Source organism: Pogoniulus pusillus, chromosome 22, assembly GCF_015220805.1.
Source record: "Pogoniulus pusillus isolate bPogPus1 chromosome 22, bPogPus1.pri, whole genome shotgun sequence".
Taxonomy (NCBI): Eukaryota; Metazoa; Chordata; class Aves; order Piciformes; family Lybiidae; genus Pogoniulus; species Pogoniulus pusillus.
The window spans coordinates 19182687-19207832 of NC_087285.1; the positions used below are offsets into that span (position 1 = coordinate 19182687).

Below are 25146 nucleotides of genomic sequence, written 5' to 3' on the forward strand. Positions count from 1 at the left end.
AAAGGAGATAAAAAGCCTCGGAGGAGGAGGAGGTGTTGAAGAGAGGGAGGGTGGCAGCAGCACAGCCGGGTGCTGGCAGGGAAGGTGTGAAAAAAGGAGAAGCAGAACATCCTGGTTGCAAAGCCGTGGCTTGGGCTGGTGGGGGAAGGCCGTGGGGACAGGGCTTGGGGGTCACACCTGGCCTGAGGGACCAAAGGAGAGGGGATGAAGGTCTAGGACCCAACAGCTGGTTGGAGATGGAGGTATCTCTGCTGGGCCAGCATTACCCCGAGATGGCAGTTGTTGAGAGGGACATGGACGTGTCCTCCCCTATGGCCCTGCAGGTGATGCATCCATCTGCAGCTAAATATGGGACTTGCTGGCTTGTCTAGGATGAATGGCCAGGCAGAGGTGGCTTTGGGTTTGGTCCCATCCAAAGAGCCAATGCCCTGGGAGGGCAGGGACCCACACCACTGCCCATGGCCAGGGAACAGGACATATCTTTTTCCCTTGGTCTCTTACACCTAGAGGGAAGGGGCTCTCTGCCTGGCACCCCTGCACTACCCACAGTGCCCCATGAGCCTCTGGTTTGCAGGGAAGGAGATGGGGGTTTAGATGGAACCAAGAGAGGATTTTTTTCACCCAGGCTGGGAAGATCCCACTTGGGGTTGGGAAGCACGGGAGCAGTCTGGCACAGGGAGAAGAGCCCAGCTGCTGTGAAACACCCAACGTGGTGGTGGTTGTGGTAGGTGTCTCAGCCAGCAAAGATCCCCTCTCTGGGACTGGGACGGTGCTTTGGCAGGTGTGCGGTACCCAGGGGTGTCCTGCATTCACACCCAATACCTAAAGTGTTGTCTCCCCAAACTGCAAGCTCCTGGAGCCTCGCTTGTGCTTCACAAACAGACATTTCAGTTCTGTTAAAGAGGGCCAGAGGAGCCAAAGGCCCCAGGGGTGTGAAACCCTGAGCTCTGCCAGTGGGGCACAACCCATCTCCAGCCACTGCATCCTGCTTTCCACATCTCAGCCCTTCCCTGCCATTCAGATGACAAGTGGCTGTGGGCACTGAGACTAGGAGTGGCTAGGAGCCCCCAGGCTGCAGGCAGTCTGGGATACCTACGTCCTGCAGTGAAAGCCTGTGGCTTGGGCAGTGGGTGCAGAGGCTTTGCTGCTTGCCATGCTTGCTGCTGCAGGCTCTCCTGGCACTGCGAAAGCAACACACCTGTCTTGGGGTAAACAACAGGAAAAGGAGGCTCCTGGGGACTCCCAGGAACCCCCACATCTTGGATAGTGTGTGTTGCTGCCAGGAATCTGACAGATGCAACCACACACTTTGGATGGCAGCAGGTACTCTTTATCCCAGGCTGGTGCAAGTGTAGGACCCATGCAGGACAGAGGACCAAAAAGGCCCCTGTCACCCTCGTGATGACTGCTTTTATCCCATCATACAAACAACACATTAGCATAATCTAGGCGAGTGCAGCCCAGTCTTTGACATACACCATGTCTTGTTTTGCCCCTGGGCCAGGTGTCCCACAATCTTTCCTCTCCCATGGGAGGCATCCTGAAGCTGTGGGAATGAAGGTCAAATGCTTATGCACTGGTTATTATTATTTTCTCTTCCATTGGATTCCCACAAGTATTTGCCATTGGAATGGGCTGCCCAGGGAGGTGGTGGAGTCACTGTCCCTGGAGGTGTTCAAGAAAAGAGTGGATGAGGCACTTGGTGTCATGGTCTGGTTGACTGGCTAGGGCTGGGTGCTAGGTTGGACTGGATGATCTTGGAGGTCTCTTCCAACTTGGTTGATTCTATGATTCTATGATGAGGCACTTAGTGCCATGGTCTGGTTGACTGGATAGAGCTGGGTGCTAGGTTGGACTGGATGAGCTTGGAGGTCTCTTCCAACCTGGCTGATTCTATGATTCTATGATTGACTCTATGGGGAGGGCAGCAGGATGGGGAGGGCTGCGCTCTGGGGTTGGTGATGGCTCAGGCTTCTCCCACTTGACAGCGTTTTTGCTCCTACTCCCTTTTCAACGCATCCTTCTCTAGAGCACAGCTAACAGCTCAGCTCTCCCAGCAGGCAGGGTTCAAGCGGCAGGACAGGGAGCCAGGGACGCTCCGGGACGCTGCTGCCTCGGCTCCTGCCTGGCACGTGCCACCAGCGATGCTCGGCTGGGTGCGTGGGCTGCCGGCTCTGCTGGGGCTCCAGCCCCAGCCTTCTGCACCCCGCCGCTCTCCTGTTCTCCTAAAGATCACATGCACACCCAAATTGCCCGTCTCCACCCGCCCCCTCCGCTAGAATCAATTATCCGCCGCCGCTCGCCAGCCTGCGGCCTTTCACTCCTCGGCAGGGAGCAGGAGCTGGGCGATGGGGAGCGAGGGGAAGGTGGGGTGGGAGGTGGGTTTGCTTTTGATAGTTGCTATTGCGGCGGTGGAGGGGTTTGGCAGGCAAAGGAACCTGGGACAAAGGTTGTGCTCAGCAGGGGCTGGAGTGTGCGTGTGCGTTGCGTGCAGCGCCGCAGCTTCTGGTGTCACACCGGCAAGCTCTCGGTGCCGTGAGCTGGCAGGGCTGGGGGTGTGGGCTATGAGGGCAAAGAGATTTGTTTCTTTGGAGCATTCCAAGCACTCGTGCTCGTTTGCCTGCCAGGCCCCAGGAGACCCTTGCACATTGACTCACACGTGTGCAAGCTGCAGCAGCAGCAGTTGCTGTCCAGCTCGGCTCCAGCGGTCCTTGCCTGCAGGGGCACAGAATCATATGGGATCCCAGCATGGCAGGGGGTAGAAGAGACCTCTGAGGGTCATGTAATCCAGCCTCTCCTGCCAGAGCTGAATAACCCAGAGCAAATCACACAGGAACATGTCCAAGTGGGTTTTGAATGCCTCCAGAGATGGAGACTCCACAACCTCTATGAGCAGCCTGTTCTCCTCTGCCACCCTCAAAGTGGAGAATGCTTATCTTACATTTACATGGAACCTCCTCTGTTCCACTTTGTGTCCATTGCCCCTTGTCTGGTCACTGGGCACCACTGAGAAGAGTCTGGCTCCATCCTCTTGGCATTTACCCTTTAGATAGTGATAAGCATTAGCGAGGTCCCCCTTAGCCTGCTCTTCTCCAGGCTAAATGACCTCAGCTCTCTCAGCCATTCCTCATCAGGTAGGTGTTCCTGTCCCCTCATCACCTTGCTGTTTAGGTCCTCTGGGCTGTCCCTGTCTGTGTGACAGTTTTGCAGCTGGGGAGACCTTGCACCACTCACCTGCACCCATGGGTGCTGCTTATACCCACCTCTGCAAAGCACTGCTGTGATTGCAAGGTCTAGAGCATGCAAAACCACACACAGGGACTCAAGAGAAGTGGTCAAGCACTGTGTGGCATCCTGGTGTCCTTTGGGAGCCCATACCCCTAGGAAATCACTGCTCCTTCTCTTGTGGGGTAGAGGAGTGGGAGGGGAGGAGGCACATGGGTGTCTCAGGGTAGCACTGGGGAGAGAATCTTGCATTCATTCCCCAAGGACAACAGGGCAGGGAAGCTAAATAAGAGGCCTCGGTGTTTCTCCAAGCTCCTTCCTCAGCCAGCACCCACCCCCATCCCCGTGCTTTCCCTTGCCCCACCAGCACATCAGGGCTGAGCTTGTGACCTTGCCCATACCCATCCCTCTGGCTTCTTGTCTCTCCAGGGGTGCTTTCTCCATCGTTCGGAGATGCGTGAAGGTGTTGGCAGGACAAGAGTATGCAGCCAAGATCATCAACACCAAGAAGCTCTCTGCTCGAGGTAGGTGCTGGGATTATTTTGTGGTAGGCAAGAGGCAAACAGAGTTTGTGGAGCAGGGAGGATTCTTTTACCTCCTCTGGATGATGCCTTTGCTGTGCAGTGAGGTGGGGATGTTTAATGCGTGATGAGGGACCCCTCTTATTCCACCATGTTTCTGCTGTGGTACGTGCTGAGCTCCTCGCTGGAAGGGGTGAATGTGTGGAGGAGAGATGGATGCTCATTGCACCCATTCTCCTCCTGTCTGGGGAGCCATAGCACCCATTTATCTCCCTGAGACTCCTCAGCCACCCTCGTGCAGCAAAATGATGGTTACAGCCCTGCTGCCAGCCTCAGGCTCTGGGTAGCACAGTTAATTTGGGAGAACCACCTTCCCTGAGAGGGTTCCCACTGACCTCCCCATCCCTGCTTTCAGAGGTTGCAGGTTTCTTTACCCTTGCACCTACATCAGTGAAAGGGGAAGGTCCTTCAAGTGGGGTTTTGATTTCATTTCTACCTGGAGATAGGCTCTCAGCCCTCGCTGCTATCTAATTAATTGCTCTGCTGGAGCATGTTGGCTACTTTGCTGCTGGAAGAGGCACTGGCAGGTCTGTCCAGGCTGCTCCTGCAGGCAAGACTGAGCTGAGCCAGCACAGAAAAGCTTCAACTAGCTCTTGCCCTGAGGCAAGGACACTTTTGCCCTCAGGCATCTGGCAGAGGAGCTTCGATGAGGAGGATGGAGAGGATGGGACAGTAGTTGCCATGCCACCAGCTGTTTCCTGGCTGGGTGCATTCAGGAGTGCAGGATGAGTGCTAGAAGTGAGCACCCTGCTGGGAGGGTTTAAATAACTCCTTCCCTTGGTTCTTCTCCCCGATGCCGTTGCTCACATCCAAAGGCAAAGCTGTAATGAAGGAAAAGGTGACAAACTCCTTTTTGACCTCAAATTAAACTGTGCTTTGCAATCTCCTTCCTGCCGAGCTGCCAAAGCAGCACAGCACAGATGCTGAGCCTCCCAACTCCCCCATCACCATCCCCTGCTCCTGTTTGGGGGTGCAGACTATTCCCTTCCTTTGAGGCCAGAAGCTGCTCCAAGCTCTGGGCAACTGGCCGGGCTGTGGGCAGGATATGTGGTGCTGGCCTTGGCACTGGGATCCCACCCGCGCTCCCCAGCTGGCAGCGGGGTGGGCAGCAAACGCCTCCCAGTTTGCAGGGCTGCTTGGAGGAGCAGACCGAGCTGCTTTCCCTCTGCTCCCTCCTGCCTCTGCTCACCTGCTCCTGCAGTTTGCCTCTCTCCATCCTCTTCCAGGGTTTGTGCTATCCGTGTAGCATCTCTCTGTCTGTCTGTCCCCTGAAGAGAACTGGGGGTTGTTTCCCTGCTCTGCCAGCTGAAATCACCAACTGCTTTTGCTAAGGGGCTTGAAAGTCCCATTTCTGGAGGGGAGGATGATGCTGGCCCAGGCTGGGAATAATCCCAAAGGGGGCACAAGGAGACACTATTCCATGGGAATGTGTACCACAGGCTGTGTCACAGGTGAAGGTGCAGAGAAGAGGGTGGTTGGGAGGAAGGTGAGAAGAGCCCTTCAGACATCCTATTGGCTACCAACACAAGGAGCTAATAGGAGAGAAACTGGAATTCTTTTGGAGGAGAAAAGGGGGTTGGGTCCAGGCAGCAGCTGGATTAGTGGAATAGAAGAGGGGCTGTGGACATGGCTGTTGTCCCCAGCACCACTTCACAGTGTTGGACATGCCACGGGAGTGGGAGTATACTCTGACCAGAGGCATCTGCTTCCCCAAGCTCAGCAGGGTGCTGCTGCCTGGAGGACATCCTGCTGTCCCTTTGATACATTTTCCCATTTTGCCTGTTTTGTGCTGCTCTCCCACCCCCTCCTTGTGCTGTTTGCAGCTATCAATCCCACCAACTTCCCAGTCAGTGCTCCTCGCCGAGCCACCTGTGCTGGGATTTGCCTTGACAGTCATTTTGGTGGCGACAGATTGTGAGGGCACAAAGAGGGGGGCAGAGGTTTGGGGGTCTGCACGGTGCTGCTGTTGCCACAGCTCAGCCATCAAGATGGAGTCAAGCCAGGTGACTTGTGGTGCAGAAGAGATGGGGTAGCCTCCTGCCCACCACCAGTGGCCACACTCGCCCCTGTGCAGCCAAAGGCTTGGCTGGTTAGCAGCACGAAGTGCTGAGGTGTTCTCCATGCCTGCGGTTGCATTCACTGCCCTTCCCTGTGGTCTCTGGCCTCTTCTAAGCAAGTAAAGGAGCTTTACTGGACACCAACAATGCTGGGCTTCCCATGGGATCTTTGGCCTCAGCCTTCAGACTGTAGACAGGGAAACTGAGGAGGAGGAGGGTGACTATTAGTGACTCACCCAAGATGACTGTCAGGCAGGGGAAAAAGAGGGGACAGAAAGCAGCTCCTCTGTTCCACAGAGAAGTGTTTGCCCCACTGGTCATATTGTCATCCCGTCCCATCCCTGTCCTTCACTTCACAATGGATTTTGGTAGTGAAAAGCAACAGCCTAAACCCAAACCTCTCCTTCTTGCCTCGTCCCAGCCTGGTGAGGTTGTCCCCCATGGGAGAAAACACCATGGGGAGCTGAATGAGGCCACTTAGGCTGTCCCAGATCCCAGCACAGGCACCCTGAGCTGAGCCCCACAGTCAGTGGCTGGAAGATTACTGAGCCCTGGTGAAGGTTCCAACCCCCACAGAAAAGAGGCTGCGTCACCTTCACGTCTCAGCGGTCGGAGACACTCAGGTTTGCTTTGATGCAGAGCGAGACTCCGGGGTGTGAACCTGCAAGGTAACAGCCACGGTGCTGAGAGACAAGCAGCCCTGATTATATCCTGGCTTCTCCCGGCTGCTGGGCTCCTGCTAGCACGAGGTGCCTCCAGACAAGGCACCTCCATGTGAGGTGGCTGGGTCAGGTATATAAAGAGGCAGAAAAGTGCAGAGGCAGGGAAAAAGAAACAAAACGATCTGAAAATTTATTCCAGGCTCCCCCGGGGCGGAGGTTTTTTTGGCTCAGCTCAGCTGGCTTTGCCCAGAGCTACGTTGTCTCACATCGCCTGGCAAAAGCCGGGCAGAGGGACCTGTGCTTCCTGTTTGGGGATGGGCACTGGAGCAAAGCAAATGTTCAGAGCCAGGATTTTGTGATGTAGGAGTGCAAAGTCCCGGTGTGGAACGGCTGGGGGTGAGGGGGTGGGGGCCTGGGGGCGCAGCAGATAGCCCCTTTTCATCTTGACACCTCTTGCTGGTTAGTTCTATCTTTGACTGTTCAGATTACACCATGTGGGGCCAGAAATGTCCTTGCTAATTGCCTGTGCTTGGCTGAATAGCAGAAAACGGAGCAGGGTGCTGCTGGCAGCTCCGGGCTTTTTTTTTTTTTTGTGGGCAGTGATGGAGATTCATTCACCAAACAGAAAGGAGAGAGGAGGATGAGGGATCACTCAAAGCCCGGGACTGCTCATGACATCGGTGCCTGGGGGCTGCATCCACGCTAGGATCCCATCCATCTGGCCCCAGCCCTGTTATTATTCAGCAGAAAAAAAGAAAAGACAGGTTTGCTCCTTGCCAGCTGCTCCATGCCCTCAGGTTTCCCTTGCTGGCAGCTCCTCTGAGAGAGCACAGCAGGAGCCGAGAGTGATTTATGCCTGTCCCCAGACCCTAATTTAGAGCTGTTGGCTCTTTCAGATCACCAGAAGCTGGAACGAGAAGCCCGTATCTGCCGCCTCCTGAAGCACCCCAACATTGGTAAGCTTCCCCTGCTCCCCATTCGCATGCCAGGAGAGCAACTGGGCAGATCTGCTGGTGCCACATGCTCTGTTTCAGCTGTCCGCTGGGGCTGGGGGTGCCCCCTCACCGATTCAGCCCTCTCCGCGGCAGCATGAGCTGTTTGTCCTTCCCTCACACGTCCGTCACCACCTCTTAGATAGAGGAGGGGGCTCAGTGCAGCTCAGCACAGCCACCCCTCCTCTTCCTCCCAGGAGGCAGCATCTTGAAACGGGGTCATACGAAGAAAGGTCTCCATCCAGCAAGGGGTGGGGTTGAAGTAGGTCCTGCTTAACCCGGTTGGCCGTAGCTCCCTGAGGGAAAAGCCGGGCCCCAGTAGACTGCAAGGGCTATTTTTACTCCTCTCCCCCCCACCTCCCCCCCTCTCCGGGTGCTGTGTTCCTCTGCATGCTCCAAAAAGTGGCTGCAGCTCGGAGCAGCAGCAGCAGCAGCGCAGGGCGTGTAGGAGGAGCGATGGCGGGGGGGAAGCGAAGACTTTCCCACCGAGCGTCCATCTGAAAGTAGCCTCCTTCGGAAAAGCTGTTTCAGGAAAACTCCTGAGCCCCTGCAAAAGACAAAAATAGGCCAGGAGGAGAGAGAGAGGAGAGGGGAGGGGAAAAAACTGCGGTAAAAAAAAACCCGAACAAACCCAAACCCCAGCCTGGAAAGCGATTCTGGTGCTGGCTGTAGAGCCCCCGGGATGATCCAGCTGCGGCAGAGGGCTTGAACTCTCCCTCCCCTCTGCTGCTCCCCGAGGTGTGCCAGTTCCAGTGGCATCCTGCAGCTTCTGGGGTTAGGACAGCAGCTCTGCAACTCTCGCATCCCGCAGCTGAGAGGTTTCTCCTTTGGCAGAGCTCCTCCCTGGCCCCCTCACTGCTCCCAGGGTCTGGATCTGTCCTTCCCCGGGAACCGCTGCAGCAGATCCGGGGAGCCAGACCTGGCCACTGGGACCAGCCACGCAGTCCCAACCCATAAATATTTAATTTTGGAAGAAGCCTGTCAGCTTCCATCCGTCTCAGGCTCGCAGAGGTGTGGCAGGTCTGCCCTGCATTGCCGGGGTGCTGGACCCAGCAGGATCTGGGCACTGTCCTTCCTTCTGCCTCTGCTCCGGCAGGACCAATGCCCTACATGGCAGCTGCCCTGTTGGGATCCTGGGCGGGTGTTCAACCTCCCCTGGTCAGAGCATCAGCCAGGGCACTCCCTCTGCATCACAGAGGTGTGAGGATAGCTAAGACCAGAAGGAAGTGCCCTGTACAAGGTGTGAATAGCAAGAAATGCTAAACGTGGGGGGAATCCCCCCCCCCAGGGAGGACTTGCAGGAGAGCAGCTGGGCCACATTGCTGGAGCTCCCAGCTTTTCCCTGCCCGTGTCTTCTTCCCTTCCCTCCCCCTCACCTGCCTGTGGGGCTGGCAGGGTCTCCAACTACAGAAACACCTCAGCCTTCTTGTGCCTCACTGTTTGGCCATGACCTGCAGAGGTGGCTGCTCAGAGCTACCCTGCTGTGAGGGCTGGGAAAGGGTTAACGCCATGAGATGCTAACGAGCCCAACCTCGCTGCTATTTATACCCAGGAGGCTCTCTCCACACCCCACACCTCACACCCTCACCCACCCCCCCCAACTGCTACTGCTGCCTGGAAACTTGGGCTCGCAGCTTCCCTTCCTGCAGCACCATCCGGATAATTACCCAGCCGGGAGCTGGATGGAGCTGAGCTGCTGCAGATCAGCCCTAAGGAGAGGAAGAGGCCCCATGGCTGCCAGGGCCATGGAGAAGAAGAGGCAGAATAAGCCTCTCTGCCCATTTCTGGGAGAAGCAGCTCAGCTGCTGAGGGACTTTGCTGTCTTCTCACTCATTCCCTCCATATTCCATGGAAGTGCCATGCTGCAGCCATGGTCCTGAAGGAGCCAACCTGTGCTTCGCATGGTACCTTGCAAAGAAAGCCATGCACAGGTGGTTGAGGGCAAGTTCAGGCCCCCAGGACCCAACAGCAGATCCAAGGCACTAGGTGATATATTAAGGAGAGCTGCTGCTTCCCATAGCTGCCTGCCTATGCAGGGAAATCTTCCTTCACTGGTGAAACTTTGGCTACCTCCACACATGGAGTTTTAACTCCAGGCGCCCACTGCCTTCTGACCCTGAGTCCCAAAGCTGTGTCCCACTCCTGCCTTGGCTCTCAGCACTGGTTTGGCTGTCGTGGCTCTTTTCTGACTGTGGTCAGTAACACATACTCACAGGACCAGGCTATATTTAGGCTGCTCCTTCTTACACCTTCTCAGCTCCTGGCAGCCACAGACACTGGGACTTCCCCAAGCTGAGGATGTATCCAGACCATCTGCTTACAGTTAGGCTGGCCCTATCCTCACCCAGCTCACCTAATCCCCCTTTGAACATTTGGTTTCTGCAGGATCCCAGGTACAACTGTGCCTTAATCCCTCTCGTGTGAGATGAAATGGGAGGAAATGTGTTTCTTCCAGCAGAGGAAGGCAGAACAACTGGGATTATGTGTCAGAGAAAAACAAGGAGTTTCACCAGTGCTGGAATGCAGGGGATATCTATGGAGACCTCTAGCAAGGAAGGATAACCAGGGAGTAAGTTGACAAGATGTTGAGAGACAAGACCACAAGGGAGATCAAGAGGAAAGATGCCATCTAGCTCAGTGGACCTCCTGCCCCCAGTCTGGCTGGCGTGAGGTGATGAGGTGATGCTGCTGGCAGCTTGCTCTTAGCAGAGGCTGAGTCTGTCCATGGGGCCTGGATGGAGGGTTAGGACCAGCAATGTGGCTTTTGCTGGCCTGGCAGATAAGAGCCATGCAAAGCAGTGTCTGCACTCAGTGTTGGGGCTTGTTATCTCCTCTGGCTTAGACTGAAGTCTGGAGGATGTTTCTCAGCTGATTTAGCTGCAGCAAAAAGGGCTAGGAGTGAAAATGCTGATAAAAACCTTTACCTGAACGTTTCCTTTTCCTCCCTGGCTCTCAAAGATCTCAATGACGTTGAAACTTTGGTTGGGCTGAAACCAGATGAGCAGAGAGGAAGGGTTAAATGTTTACAGTCCCAGCAAAAGGTGATGTGGGAGCCAGAGGGTGCTAGACCAGCCTTTATTTGTATAACCTACCTGTTTATGTACCTGAGCTGTCAGCAGGACTCTAAGCCTGAATGTCCAGAACCCAGCTGCAAGGGTGGCAGGTCTGTACCTGGCAAGAGATGCCCAAGGGGAGAGGGTGCCCCTCGGCATGATGAACAGGATGAGCTGCCAGCCCCATGGGAGGAGATGGGGAGAACACTTCCTCTGAAGGAGGCTCATCCCATGGTGATTCCCAAATATCCCCAACCTGAGCCGTCCCAAGGAGAAAAGGAAGGTCACTGGCAGAAAGTAAAACAATCCTGGCTGGTGCCAGGGCTGGCAGCCCAGTGCCCTGGCTGAGCTCTCTTTTTGCCTGGGCACCTTTCCTGATGGGATGGAGGCCTGGGGGCACCCCTGCCTGCAGCCTGCCCGGTGCCCAAGATAGCCCAGCAGCTGCGTGGGACCTCAGCCAGGCACCAGCTGCAGGCAGTCCCTGTTTTGGATGTGACCTTTGAGCCTTGAGCCACTGCCTGAGGCTGAGGCCATGACTGGGGTCTCCTGCTGAGTGGAGAACCCCCAGACAAGCAGTGGCAATAGCAAGAGATGGAGGGAGAAGGAGCAGTCCTTCCCAGCTCCAGGGGGAAGCAGAGTGGGAGTCAGGCATACTCCATAACCCTTCTGTCTCTGCCGCAGTGAGGCTGCATGACAGCATCTCTGAAGAGGGCCACCACTACCTGATATTTGACCTGTGAGTAATGCTTAAATCCATCTCCTAATCCTCCAGCAGCTGTCTGCCTCCACCCCAGCGTGGTGCACCCTGCATTCCCACAGCTCCCCCCAAGCCTTCCCTCACCTCCAAGCCCCTCCTGCAGGCTGGGTTTGAACCAAACTTGGGTCCCTCAAGGCTGGCAGAGGACAGGTCCCTGCCTTGCACCCTCAACGCTCCCCCTGTGCATGATGCAGTGGCGTTTTGGGAGGGGTTTGCTGAGGCTGAGCATGCTGTAAATCAGCCCAGCTCTGTGCTGACGTGGCCAGGCCTGATTCCCTCCGGGTTTTTTGCAGGGTCACCGGTGGGGAGCTGTTTGAGGACATTGTGGCCAGGGAGTACTACAGCGAAGCGGATGCTAGGTGAGCACAGACAAACACCAGGGCACGGAGGGGACAGCAATTGTACCTTTCTCCTGTGAGTTGCTCCCTCCTTGGCTCCTACACGTCTGGCTTTCTGCAGCCTGAGCTGCTTCCATGCTGGGAAGTGTTTCACATCCTCTCTGCAGCACGTAACCATAAACCAGAGGTGTGCTGCAGGAGGAAAAGCAAAAAGCTCTTTTCAATACACTCAGCTCCTGAGCCAACAAGTGTATCCAACCAGGCAGCTGCCACCCCTCACCTGCAACATCCTCCTTCCCCAGGCCGATGGCACAGTCAGTATCCCACCTCCCTGGAAGGGAGCAAGGGCTTGCTGGGCTGAGGGAAACAGCTCCCTGGCCTGAGGACATCAGGCTTCCCCAGGCTGTGGGCATCAGCAGTCCTGAGGTTGGTACAGCCTCAGAGTGGTGCCCCAGCCAGGAGTTTGATGGCACAGGCACCCCACAGTCCTCACCCTTTCCCCTCAAAGCTGCATTAGAGTCATTTGCAAGCATTCCTCTGGCATTTACCACTTGAAAGCTCTAAGGAGGAGCACTCAAGACAGGCTGGGTGGGAGGATGTGCTGGAGCTCTGCCCCTTCCCACGCTCCCGCTGGCACTTTCCAGGTAGCCTGCAGCAGAGGCAGGGGGCTGGGGAACCATTCAAGCCTCTTTTTTGGTTCTTGCAGCTCTTTTTTTATTGAGAGGACATGATTTGGGCCTCTTAAGCTTCCAGATATCCCTGTGCTTCTGGCTTTGCCCATGAAAATGTCCAAGGGGGTGGTGAGCTCTGAGCTACCTCTGTCTGTGTGGAAATAGCCCTTATTTCTAGCAGAAAACAATCCCCTTTAATGGACTGTCTGGACTGAGGCCACTTGCAACCCATCCACTTATTAGTGTCATACAAATACAACAAAATAGATGTAAATAGAGCCCTTCTGCCCTGCACACAGCTGGTCTGGAGCAGAAGTGATCATCGCCTCAGTCTTTTTCCCTTCCTTTCTCATGCACACGGCAGAGCTGGGGCTTAATGAACCAGATCTAAAGAGAACAGACCCAGCAGGGGCCACCCACGTTCCAGGAGGCCTGGGACACGGGGCTGAAGCAAAGGTTGGCTCTGCATCCCACAGGAGCATATCTGCTGGAAGACAAATCTCTGCTGGCATTGCATTTCCACTGCCAGTCTCCGGGTCCCTGGCGTTGTTTCTGTGGGCACCCCGTGGGGTCAGCCATAGTCTTTGTGCTTCTGCTCATCACAAGTTCAGTGCAGCTCTGGTGGCATCTCACTGGGTCACAGCTGCTCTCCATGAGCATCTGGGTTTGGGTGAAGAGGAATGCTGAGCAGTGCTGCTGCTGCAGGGCTGCTGGTGGGAAGCAGGACGTGGAGATGGGCAGGAGGGTGAAGTGCAGCCGAGCAGAAGTGTCTAAGGAAATTCTGCCTTGCCAGGCACTTTTGTGAGCTTTCTGCTCCCTCCCACAGCCACTGCATCCAGCAGATCCTGGAGGCCGTCCTGCACTGCCACCAGATGGGAGTGGTCCACCGGGATCTGAAGGTAGGAGCTGCAGGGAAATGGCCTGTGGGAGGATATGGGGACCCCATCTGTTATGCAAAACCCTGCAGAGCAATGCTCAGCCTTCTCCAGGGAAACTGAAACAGCAGGGAGGAACACTGTGTAGCGCTTCTGGAAAGCCACAGAGCAGAGATCAGCTCAAGAGTGAAACAACAGAAGGGCAGGAGGATAGGGAGGTCCTTGCAGGCGATGGTCCTCTGAGAATCTGAAGACACCAGGACACACAGCAGTGCAGAGCAGCTGGGGAGCACATCCAGAGCCCTGCCCTTGCTCTGTGCTGTGCTGGGAAGCCTCACATACACACAGCAGAACCCCCAGGGACTTCTGCTTCTCTCCAACCCCTGTTTCCTCCCACAGCCAGAGAACCTGCTGCTGGCATCCAAGCTGAAGGGTGCTGCTGTCAAGCTGGCTGACTTTGGCCTTGCCATCGAGGTGGAGGGGGACCAGCAAGCGTGGTTTGGTGAGTAGGACTGGCCTCCATCTCTCGTGTTTGGCTATGGGGGGGGAGGGGTGTCAAAGAGGGGCACACATCCCCAGAACCTGAACCCTGCATTCTGAGAGCACCCTGGCAGCACCAGCTTAGGAGGCACAGTGGATGAGGAAGTCGATGACTCCATCTGTGCCTCTGGAAACAGGCCAGTATTGATCCAGGGCACAGGAGAACAGCTCCTCAGGGGTTGGGTGAGTCAGCGAGATGCCCTGGTGAGATGGACAAGCTGGCAACAGGGGCAGACCCTGGGTGAGGAAAGCTTCTCCCCAGTGATGGAGATGCATGTCAGGGCCCTTCAGCCTTGTACAAGCACCCTGTAGAAAGCTGGGCACTGCTCAGCTCTCAGGAGCTTTCTGGAGGGAGGGTGCCAGAGCTCTCAGCTCTCATGGTGCCAGGCAAGCAGCAGCTGGCAGTGAGCTGTGTGGGGCTGGGGGCTCCTAGCTGGTGGTGTGATGGGCTGTCTGTCCCAGGTTTCGCTGGCACCCCAGGATACCTCTCCCCTGAGGTGCTCCGGAAGGATCCCTATGGCAAAGCCGTGGACCTGTGGGCTTGTGGTAAGTCAGGCTGGGGCTGACCTGCTGTGAGGGGGCTGTGTGGGATGAGGCAGGCTGTCCATCCAGCATGCAACCCCCCCCCCCCCCATAAGTGTTCAAGGCCAGGTTGGATGGGCCTTTGGGTGACCTGGTTTAGTGGAAAGTGTCCCTGGCCATGACGAGGAGGTTGAAACCAGATGATCTTCCAGGGCAACTGAAACATCAGGGAGGAGCATGATGCAGAGCTGCTAGAAAGCCCCAGAGCCAAGATCAGCAACACAAGGGCAAGAACAGAGGGAAGTCCTTGCAGTCCATGGTCCTCTAAGGATCATGAAGATCCCTTCCAACACAAACCATTCCATGATTCTGTGTCCCGAGCTGCAGTTGTTAGGCACATCTTGGGGGGGGTCAAGGTGGAGGATTTACCCAAGAGGTGGCACATTGCCCTGGGTTGTTTCCACAGCAACATCCTCTTTCCCAACCCAGCAACATCCTCTGAAGGATCAGCCTCCTTGGTATGCACTCAAAGCTCCTAGGCAGAGGAGATGCTGCCTCTTCTGCCCTGCAGAGCTAGTGGAGTCAGGCAATATTTCCATGCAGCTGCAGTCACAGAGGACACTTCTCCCGCTCGTGGTGGCAGGGGAGGCATCACTCAGCCCTGCTAGGATGCCTGTCTTGAGGCTGTTCATGGTGGCTGCCAGTGGCACATATCTCTCCAGCTGCTGAATGTGTCAGCACAAAGCTGGACCCACCAATGAGCCTCCTGGGTTTTAGGAGCAGATCTTCTTGTTGCCCTAATCTCTCGGTTTCTCTGCTTGAGTTGGGCCAGTGCCCAAGCTGGATCTGCCCATACCTCCAGCAGTGAACTCTCTCCCACTGATCCTACATCTCCTCTCCCGGGCAGGTGTCATCCTCTACATCCTGCTGGTGGGGTACCCACCCTTTTGGGATGAAGACCAGCACCGACTCTACCAGCAGATCAAAGCTGGAGCTTATGATGTGAGTGTGTTTGTCTTGCTCTCTGTTTTCTCCTCTCTTCTGCTGTCCCCACATTGCAGTCTATTGCAGAAGAGCAACCATGACAAATTCAGACAGACAGGAGCAAGTTTCTTTCCTCTGCTGTGGTCACAGAGTGCTGCCCAAGCTACTGTGCCCAGCTGCACACACACTAGCATGCCTCCAAGACAGACAGCTCTTGTCCTGGGCCTTCCACCTTTCCAACTCCACCTCTGCTCTCCAGTTTTCCAGCTGGCAGCTCTTCCCAGCTGCTGCTGTCTCTCCATGAGCAGAAGCACAATGTTACAGGAGAACCACCTCAAGTGCAAAGAGGCTTCTGCTCCTGCTATTGCTCCCTAGCATCTCTCACCCCAATCCCTTTGCTTTGGCAGTTCCCCTCCCCAGAGTGGGACACAGTCACTCCTGAAGCAAAAGACCTCATCAACAAGATGCTGACCATAAACCCATCCAAGCGCATCACAGCAGCAGAGGCTCTGAAGCACCCCTGGATATCAGTGAGTTTGGTGGCTCTCATCAGTTGGGGTCAAAGGCCTAGAGACGTGGAGGTTTCCTAGGCAGGAACATCTCACTGGGGAGCATGCACTATCAGACATGCTGTCTGGCTCTTTTCTCCATCCTGGGAAGATGGTTTCCTGGCATGGTTCCTCTCAGTGCTCTCAGAGCAGCCTTTTCCCTGAGGCTTCACAGCAGAGAAAAGTCTGGAGTGTGAATGCAAACAGCCTGTCCCGGGGGAGCTGGTGATGGGAGGGACACACATCTGGTTTCTTGCTGTCACACTGTGCTGGAGGGGAACTTTCTGCAGGGCTGGTGGGAATAGGCTCATGTTTATCCATCCATGCACCCCAGCAGACATCCCCTCCCTCCTCACTGCACCCCACTGCTCTGGCTACTGTTTCTCACTCTGACTCAGCTCCTAAAAGCAAGAGAAGTCAGCCCTGGGACCCCACACCGTGTCCAAGCCCTGAGCTTGCTGCTAAACATGGCTGATCAGTAGAGGGGTTAACATGGCCGGGGGGCAGACAGTTCTCCCTGCAAACTCCCCCACTGCCAGAACAGCTCCTGCTGACTCCAGAGCTTTGATCTCCTACTGCCTATGAAAGTTTTATCTGCTGCAGTGAGCAGCTCTGGCCACACCTTGTCCATAGGAAGTTGCACACGTGTGTGTGCATGTGAGAGTGAGAGCCCCTTCCAGCTCGGTGCTTGCTCTGAACCAGGTCTCTCCCCTCCCAGCACCGTGCCACCGTGGCATCATGCATGCACAGGCAGGAGACTGTGGACTGTCTGAAGAAGTTCAACGCCCGGAGGAAGCTGAAGGTAACCTTCATGTTCTCCAAGCTGGCTGCAAAATACATGATCAGGTCCTCGGTGGCTTTGTGCCCCATGGGGGAATGGACAGGGTAGTGTCTCTGGGCCAGCGCTATGAGGGTGATGGATGTGTGGGGGTCCTTGGTGTGAAAAAGGGAGAAGAGATGGAGTGGGTTGGTGGCTGCATCTAGCTGGGGTTCACAAAAGCTGAGAGGAAAGCCACAGTGAAGGAAAGCACTGAGTCACAAAGCTGCTCTGGTCACTGAGGTGAGGACTTTCCCACTAAAGCCAGTGTCATGGAAGCTCCTCTGAGGGACAAGACGTGGATCCGAGCAGCACAGAGGAGACCCCTTTGCGTAGTGACCTAGCCACTGTGCAGCTAAGGAACAAAGGATCCAGAGTCAGGCAAAAAGCTCTGGCACACCCACACCAGCAGCCCCAAGGAGCTTTCCCTTCTCAAATGCTGCTGTACACTGCAGCCTGGCCCGCCCCTGAAATCACCATCTCCCCAGGCTTCCCTATGGATCTGCAGCATCTCCCTGAAGCATTCCCCTCCCGGCAGCTGCTCAGCCTCAGGCAGCAGCACGGCGCTGCGAAGGGGCTCTGGAAATCACCATGTCTCTTCCAGAGCTGGAGACACAGGGTGAGACAGGGCCAATCTGTGCCACGGGCAGTGCCATCAGCACTCCAGGCCTGGAGCCGATGTGGCACAGAGCAGTGCAGCTGCAGGCTGCTAACAAGATTACCAAGAAAAGAAGCTGGCTGTGAACTATTATTACTTTTCAGCTAGACAAGTAATCAAATTAGTTCAGGCAGGCACTTCAAAACAGTAATCCATTACTGTAAGCAAATAGTCCAAAGCAATCTCATTATACGCTAAGCAACTAGTTAGCAGAGTCAGCTGGAGAAGGGGAAGCGTTTTGAGCAGGGTTGTGTTGTGGTGATGGTCTTTGAGTGGTTGCCATCAACAATCCCTGCCCTGCTGCTCTGAGCTGGCATAGCTTTAATTGCAGTTAAACCCAGTTCCGCTCCTGGTGCCTCCCCTGGCTGCCAGCTGCTGGCCCAGGTCAGTGGAGTCCTGCCACAACCAGGGCAGGGTAGAATAAGACCCAAATGCACCCCGGGGGATATTTAATCTCTTTAATCTTGGAGGGGAGGCAGTTTTGGAGAAGGCAACCCAATGCCCTGGTGCTGGGGATGTGGAGTCAGGTACAGAGGGCTGCTTTTGATGGCGGGAGGAGAATATCAGCCCGTGGGCCAGCTTCCTTCCAGTGAGGTGGCCAAGGGACAGGTGATGAGCAGGGCTTCCCTCCCCCCAGGTGAGGGGAGCAGCAGGGGTGTGGGGGCTGGGCCCAGAACACCCTTTCCTTCTGCCTTCTCTGTCTTTCAGGGAGCCATCCTCACCACCATGCTGGCCACCAGGAACTTCTCCGGTAGGTGCCATCTTCAGGGTTCATCACCTTGCCTTACAGAGTGCCCAGGGCAAAGCCAAAGGGTCCCTGGAGAAGTGGCTTTGTCTTGGGTGTCACAGCAGGGCTGAGGTTGCAGCCTCGGGATGCATGGCATTTGATGGTGGTCCAGGTCAGGTCACCTGGCGCCTTCCAGGCTGGCTGCTGACTTGGGATGCAAGACAAAAGGTTGTTTGGCTGAGGCACAGCCGCTGCCAGAGGTTTAGGTTTTGGGGGGTTGTATGTGCCCAAGCATTTGGATTGAGCTGGAGTAAGGAGCTGGAGTGGGTGCTGGGGGCAGCCAGGTCTCAAGGCAGCTGGGTTTAGGTCCTCTTGGAGATATCTGTGGCTCAGAGAGAGCATCCTCTGCACTGGGAAAGTACAGGAAAAGTCCCTGGGTGCCACTGCAGCCAGATGGCAGCAGGATCTCCCTCGGGTCCTGCCCGAGGGCAAGCACTGCAGCTGGCATTTCACAGGCAGGGATCAGGAGGTTCCTGGTGATTCCCAGGCATGGAACCAAAAAGGAACAGGTGACTGCAGAGCTCATCTGCTCACTGTCACCTCCAGCCCTCCACAGCGCTGGGGACAGCCCTGGCGGAGATGCTACAGTGTTGGGACAAGCCAGACAAGCCTGGTGTGCCGTCTGAGAGGGCTGGTGGCAGGTGTTTGCTGTTAGATGGGTGGTGTGGAGTGCTTTACAGAGGCACCAGGAACCAGGTGCAGCCAGTGGGCAGGGAGGAGATGAGGCTGCTGGCCCAGCTGAGTGCTGGGGGAGAGGGCTTTGTTCATGGCTGGCATCTGCATTTGTCGTGGCGGGGTGGGGACGCGCTGCCACATTTAGCACTTGTGGGCAGCGTGCGGCGGGGCTGGAGGAGTCCAACAGCTGGGGGGGATCCGGTGTCGGCCCCGCGCCGGGACACGAAGCATCAAAGAGCAGGAAATTCTCAAGCACCACTCGAAAGCGTCCCACGCACAGCCCAGGGGCTCCCCAGTCGCCCCAAGCCCGGCAGCACGCCGTGGCCAGTGCGCAACATGTGGCTGCGCACCGCAGATGCCACCCAGCTAGCTCGGAGGGCGCGGGGGGAGCCCGGGGCAGCCGGCGGGGCCGGAGCAGGGCCGGCAGCGGTAGGTGGGCAGGGGGGGAAGGCTGCTTTTCATCATTGTCAGAATGCGGGCTGCAGCTGTTGGGCCGGCGGGGCAGGCAGCACATGATCCCGGCAGCATGGGGCTAAAATTAGAGGGCGGCAGGCGGGCAGCCCATTCCAGCGTCCTGCGCCGCGCTCGCTCGCCGACACCCCCGGGCTGCAGCCCGCCTGCCGCCGGCCAGCCCCGCCGGCCCCCGCCGAGCGCCCGGAGGACTTGGCGTGACTGTGGGAGACGGTCACGCCCCTGGCCGAGAGCCTCTGGGGCAGGGCGGGACGGTGCCGTCGAGATCACCTCTGAGCTCCGGGGGATTGCACCAGGGGTTGCCGAAGAGAGGACAAAACCCACCGGCTGGTCCCGCGGGGTCCTGCCGCTCCACCACCTGGCACCATGCTGCTGATCCTCGGCCTCCTGGTCTTGATGCCCTGCCTGGCTCTCCTAATCTCCTTCCTCCTCTCTCCAGGAGGCAAAAGTGGTGGCAACAAGAAGAATGACGGCGTGAAGGTAAGTCCCCTCCTGCCGCCCTCTCCCACCTGCTCCTCCACTGCTGGAGCTGGCAGTGAGGATCTCCGTGCCATGCTGGCAGTCTCTGTGACACCCTGAGCTTTAAAGGGCAGATGTTGGCATGGCTGTCCTGGTGTGTTCCCGTGCCACTGGTTCTGTTCCTGCCAGCACAGGCAATGCCCAGGAGGCTTTGCAGGGTGGCGCTGGAGGGGCGTGCAGAGGGAATTTGCTGTTGTTTCGTTGCCTGCAAAATGTGCTCGCCGCCGGCGAGGGGGAGAGGCTGGACCGGGAGAAGGGGACAAGGGACAGGAGATGGCAACTTTGCAGCTCAAAACCACAGGTTCAGCCTGGCAGCAGACGACTGGTGAGGTGGATGGCTGCATTGTGCCGGGGTAGGTATAGGCTGGATGTTAGGAGGAAGTTCTTCCCAGAGAGGGTGATTTCCCATTGGAATGGGCTGCCCAGGGAGGTGGTGGAGTCACCATCCCTGGAGGTCTTCAAGACAAGCCTGGCTGAGGCACTTAGTGCCATGGTCTGGTTGCTTGGCCAGGGCTGGGTGCTAGGTTGGACTGGCTGATCTTGGAGGTCTCTTCCAACCTGGCTGATTCTATGATTCTATGATCTCCCGCTCACCACAGCACCCTCCCCTCTGCAGCTGGTGGAGCTGGGCTCATCCCCCAACTCCTGTTCCACCTCATCCCCAAGGGCTGGTGTGCTTCTGGGTGGCACATGGGTGTCTTTAACCCTATTGACAGCACTGCTGACCCTCTGTGCCTAGTGCAGACAGAGCAAGCAAACTTGGCGATGTTTATCAGAGCAAATGGTTTGATGATGCTCTGAAATCAAGCCAGTGCTTGGAGGAGCTTGTTTCTCAGGCTTCAGAGCCCTCAGGTTCACCTGCCTCTCTGAGGTAGGGCTACAGCTCTTCTCCAGGGCAAAGTGCCTCCTGGAGGAAGCAAAATCTTGCTGGCAAGGAGCTTCTTCTGGTGATGTGGAGATCTGGTTAGTGAGCTCTGTCGAACTCCTTCTGCAGGAAGGAGTGGCCCATGTGAGTGTCTTTCTCTCCTTACCTGTTTCCTGTCATGAGTACCAGCGATCTCTCAGCAGGGGAGAGCTGATGTCGTCCCATCCCCCATCACAGGGCAAGATGCAAGGCGGCAGGCAGAGCTTTGGGAGTCTGACTGCAGCATGCCCTCTCCTCTTCCTCTGGTCCTTTGTACGGACCCAGCTGCTGCGCTGTGAGTGAGGGTTTTGGAGGAGCAGAGCCCTCAGCTGGCTTCTTCCCTCCTCAGCCCAAATGGTCAGCAGAGCCAGAGGTCTGGGGATGGCTTGTCTTTTTCCCACTGCTTTCAGACCCAGCAAGTGGGACATGCCAAGCCTGCCAGGTTTGAGACCATGCACTACCCTCCAGATCTGGGCTCAGCTCCCCAGAAGACCATTCTGGCCATGCAGTGTTCCTCTGCAATGGGAAGCTGATGGCCTATGTTGCTGTGAGAGGGCATCACTTTGGGCCATGGTGTCATGTGGCTTCTAGGACAGGATTGCTAGTTTGGGACAACAGTGCTGGCACAGAAGGCACAGGTCCCATGAGAGTCACAGCAACCCATTGGCCAGCTACTGCTGGCCTGTCCTCTGCTGCTCTGAGGTCCCAGATGCTTCTGGGAGTCACCTGAAAAGTGACACCCCAGGTAGAGGTGACTTGGTCTGACCTGGTGGAGCACATGTAAGAACAGTTAGAAGCTGCATTTTTGAGCTGTAGAAGGAGAGATTGGAGGATGGAGAAGCTTCATCAGGCACAGTTCTGATGTTCCACAGATGATGTTCCAATGGAAGGGGATGGCCTTGAATTCCATCTCTAGCACTGCAGGGATGGTGTGGTGGTAGAGAAACATTTGTCATCCCAACTTGCTGGCTATGCTCTTTGAACTTGAAGTGCAGGCATTATTCTGGGAAGAGAGGCACTTGCTGTGGTGGTCAATTGCCTAATTTGGGTAAAGAGCCTTCTGGCCCATCCCTGAAACTCAGCAAAGAGGGTTTGGTTTCAAAATGGGATCAGAGGCTGGTTTGTGTCTCCAGTTCTCAGCCCATTTCTGGTGACTGTGGAGCAGCAAGTGAGGCTTCATCCTGACTGCAGTCTAACAGCCAACACTCAGCTCATGAAGTGGTGTACAGGCTCTGAAAAATGAGCTTCTCTGTTACCCTCTTTCCAACAAGTGGAGGTAAAACAGCCTGGCTTGATGGCCAGGAAGGTAGAGGAGGAGAAAACAAAGTGAAGGAAGGCTCATTCCCAACGGGTTGCTTGTGTTGGCCACCATCAGCATTACTGTTCCCACCTCTCATTCCACTGCTCAGCCCAGAGAGATTTGCAGCATAAGCCCCTCATGGGAGCACGAGGGGGCTGTGTGCTCCAGGAGAAGATTCAGTGGCCACTGTGGGCATCTGGCAGGTGCCAGGGCATTGCTGGACAGCATTCATCTCTTTCCACTTGCTGGACAAGTGAGGCAGGAACCTGGAAACCTGCCTTGGGTGGATGGGAAAATGGGAAGGAAATGGTCCTACCTGCTCAGAGAAGGGCTGTAAGTCAAGCCACATGGTGTGGTTTGTTGTCAGAAGACCTGGGTCCCCGTTTAGAGGGGGAGCAGGTACATCCCAGGCACACACACATATACACATCTCCTTCCCTCACGCAATGCCATCCTGCCCAAAGCCACACAGGTAGCTGATGCTGCCCTCCAGCCTGCCTTCACGGCCCTTCAGCACTGGGCAGGTGCTAGCCCAGGCTCAGAGGCCTCACAGCTCACCCTCTAGAGGAGGCTTCTCCCCTACTGAAAACATTCACGGACCCAAAATCCCCCTCGAGCACTGCTCTGAGGTCCCGGCAGCTATGGTACCTTCACTGCCCTGTGTAGTGTCACATCTCGTCACGTTGTAAACTGATGAAGTCGCTGCCCCATGTCACATCCTGTCCCGTCCTAAATTAGTGAGCTCGCTGCCCCCTGTCGCATCCTGTTACTGTATGTCCAGACTCGACGCGGTCACTGCTTTGTGTTGCATTCTGTTGCGTCTGAAACTTCTGCAGTTTACTGCCCCGTCTCTTGTCCTTGGCTAGCAGAAGCTGTCAGCCCTTCCTGCAGACAGCCCAGCTCCAACAGCTCCATTTCCCACGAGGTTCCTTCCGAAAGGCTGCAGCTCACCCTGCCCGTAGGGCTTCTGTGGTTTCAGCAAAGGAGGGGTGAGGGTTAATGTAGGACCTACAGAAGGAAGGGTTGAGCTGCACCAGCACTGGAGAGAACTCAGGGATGATGCTGGAGGGAACTGTCAGGATGTGAAAGAGCAGTGAGAGACAATAGATAAGGGCAGACTTTACCCTGCAGTCCATCTGCCCTCCCTTGGAGGTGAATCCATGGACTTCTCCAAGAGATTTGCCCTGTATGTGCTGCTTTTCTCTCATCAGGGCAGGCAGAGTTGGTGCCTCGTTAATGCTGCTGGCAAAACACTTCGTTATTTGGCACTGCAGCCCCTGATTGCTGCACATGGGTGTTCCCTGTCACCCACTGTCTTCATCCCCTGGCAGCTGGAGGTAGAGAAAGGGCATGAGGCCAGCATGCACGTCCCCGTGTCTAGATCAAAGATGGAGACTGGGAGCAGAGCACAGCAAGGAAGGAAAGTCCAGAAGTCGTTTGGGATTGCAAGCAGGAATGTGGCTCTGGAGTCATGCAACCCCAAAGCCTTAACAGCCGGTGGGAGTGGTGAAGGATGGAGATCAATACATGCATGTGAAATGTCTTCTCTTTGGAGGAGACTTGCCCTGATCTTAAAGTACTGCAGCTGAGCTCAGGACAGCTTCCCACACGGTGTGCCTGCCTCGAGCGGTCAAGTAGCAACAGCCAGGCTGGATTTAAACCAGGCAGCTTAGTGCTGGTCTGGGTCCAAAGCTGACTGGGCATCTCCACAGCAGTCAGCAGCATGGGCAGCTCCAGAGTCCGTAAATGTCAGTCAGACATGCAGCGGGCACAGGGCTGGGCAGATGGTAGAACTGCCTTAGTTTTTCAGTGTCCCACTCCTGTCCCTGTGAGCTTCTTTGCCTCATCAAAAAGCCACCAGAGTGGCCACTGACTCCTAGAGGACTCCCTTTTGCACGAGCCAGGTCCTCGGGATAAGCAACAGCAGAGGCTGTGGCAGGTCAGGAGAGAAAGGCGCCGGCAGGAAAGCGGGGAGGGAGCTGGCATGGCACCAGCAGCACCGCAGCCAGCGGCATGCCCCTGCAGGAGCACCAGGCTGCCCCGCCGTGAGGACCATGAAGGGTGGCTCAGGAGCTGCTGTCTCTCACGTGCCGCTCTCTGCCTTTCTCACTCTGTGTCTCTTCCTGTTCCATCTCTTCTCCTTGTTTTTCCAGAAAAGAAAGTCCAGTTCCAGCGTTCAGTTAATGGTGAGTGTCCTTCGTCTTCCTCAATGCCGATGTTGCTGGGCTTCTCCACATGTTCCAGCTTCCCCCGTTTTTGGAAGTTACCTCGGGGTAGGGAAGAAGGGACACTGGGGTTGGAGGGAGCGTCCTCGAAGCCGTATCACCCACAAACCCCATTAACAGGGTTGGTGCAGGCATTTGCTGGCCACCAGCTGGTGGGAAGCCAGCCCTGGTTCTTGCTGATGGGTTCTCATGCCGTTTCTCCCAGTTCTCCTGACTCAGGTCTGCAGGCTGCATCGGTGCAAGGAGCCTTGGAGAAACACCTTCCATGCCTCTGCGGGGACTGTATGGTCATGGGACACCTTGCCAACCTACATCGGGGTATTATGGGTAATACACAAGCAAGGCTCTGCTGGGAAGAGCTAGCAGAGCCATTGCTCTAGCTCCGCTAGCAGAGTTGCCTTGATGGGGCTCCTGCAGAGAGATGGGGGGTCAGTACCCCCCTCCCCCCCAAAAAAAACCTGTGTTAGTGCTCAGCTGTTTCTTGAGAGAGCTGTGTCTCAGCCTTCGGTGGTCCTTGTGGGTCTTGGAAGCACTCTGTTTTCTTGTACATTTCTCTCCCTACTCTGCGGTCAGTGTGGTCTCTCACTCCTGCACAGTCCCCTCTTTCTCATCCCAGCTCCTCCTCGCTGTTTAATTTGTACATCTCTCTCTTTATTGTACAGTCAACATGGTGTCTTCCACCTCTGCACAGCCCCTCTCCCTGCCCCTCCGGCAACGCTCCTAGGATCCCACCAGACCCCCTGCACCTGCCCCCGTCTCTGTCCCCACAGGCGTCGGTAGGAAAAGGCAGCGCCGTTCCTACGAGACCCTCCGCAGCTCAGCTCTTGTGCCCTTGGCTACAAGCAGCGGAGGTCAGGGAGGGCTCAGCCAGCGCTGCCCTAGAGCTGTGGTTGAGGACGGGTTGGACCTGCTGGTGTTTTCCTTGGTTGCTGTCTGTTGGCACGGTCGAGCGCTGCGGGGTCGGACTCGGGGGGCTGTCGAACAC

At 56.2% G+C, this 25146-nt stretch overlaps 1 protein-coding gene across 3 annotated transcripts in view; it reads left to right on the forward strand.

The window, feature by feature from the left end:
- The window catches only part of CAMK2A (calcium/calmodulin dependent protein kinase II alpha), a 33760-nt gene that overhangs the window by 3105 nt on the left and 5509 nt on the right, over nt 1-25146 (forward strand). For 2 of the 3 annotated variants that reach the window (XM_064162069.1, XM_064162066.1), the window contains exons 2-13: nt 3655-3749; nt 7422-7481; nt 11252-11306; nt 11621-11686; nt 13163-13235; nt 13611-13713; nt 14214-14297; nt 15181-15275; nt 15665-15787; nt 16524-16607; nt 17989-18031; nt 19653-19693. In XM_064162069.1, coding sequence (XP_064018139.1) covers nt 3655-3749; nt 7422-7481; nt 11252-11306; nt 11621-11686; nt 13163-13235; nt 13611-13713; nt 14214-14297; nt 15181-15275; nt 15665-15787; nt 16524-16607; nt 17989-18031; nt 19653-19693 — 922 coding nt within the window. Of the gene's footprint in view, nt 1-3654; nt 3750-7421; nt 7482-11251; nt 11307-11620; nt 11687-13162; nt 13236-13610; nt 13714-14213; nt 14298-15180; nt 15276-15664; nt 15788-16523; nt 16608-17988; nt 18032-19652; nt 19694-24089; nt 24123-25146 lie in introns of all 3 variants that reach the window. The other variant, XM_064162070.1, reaches the window with a different exon arrangement.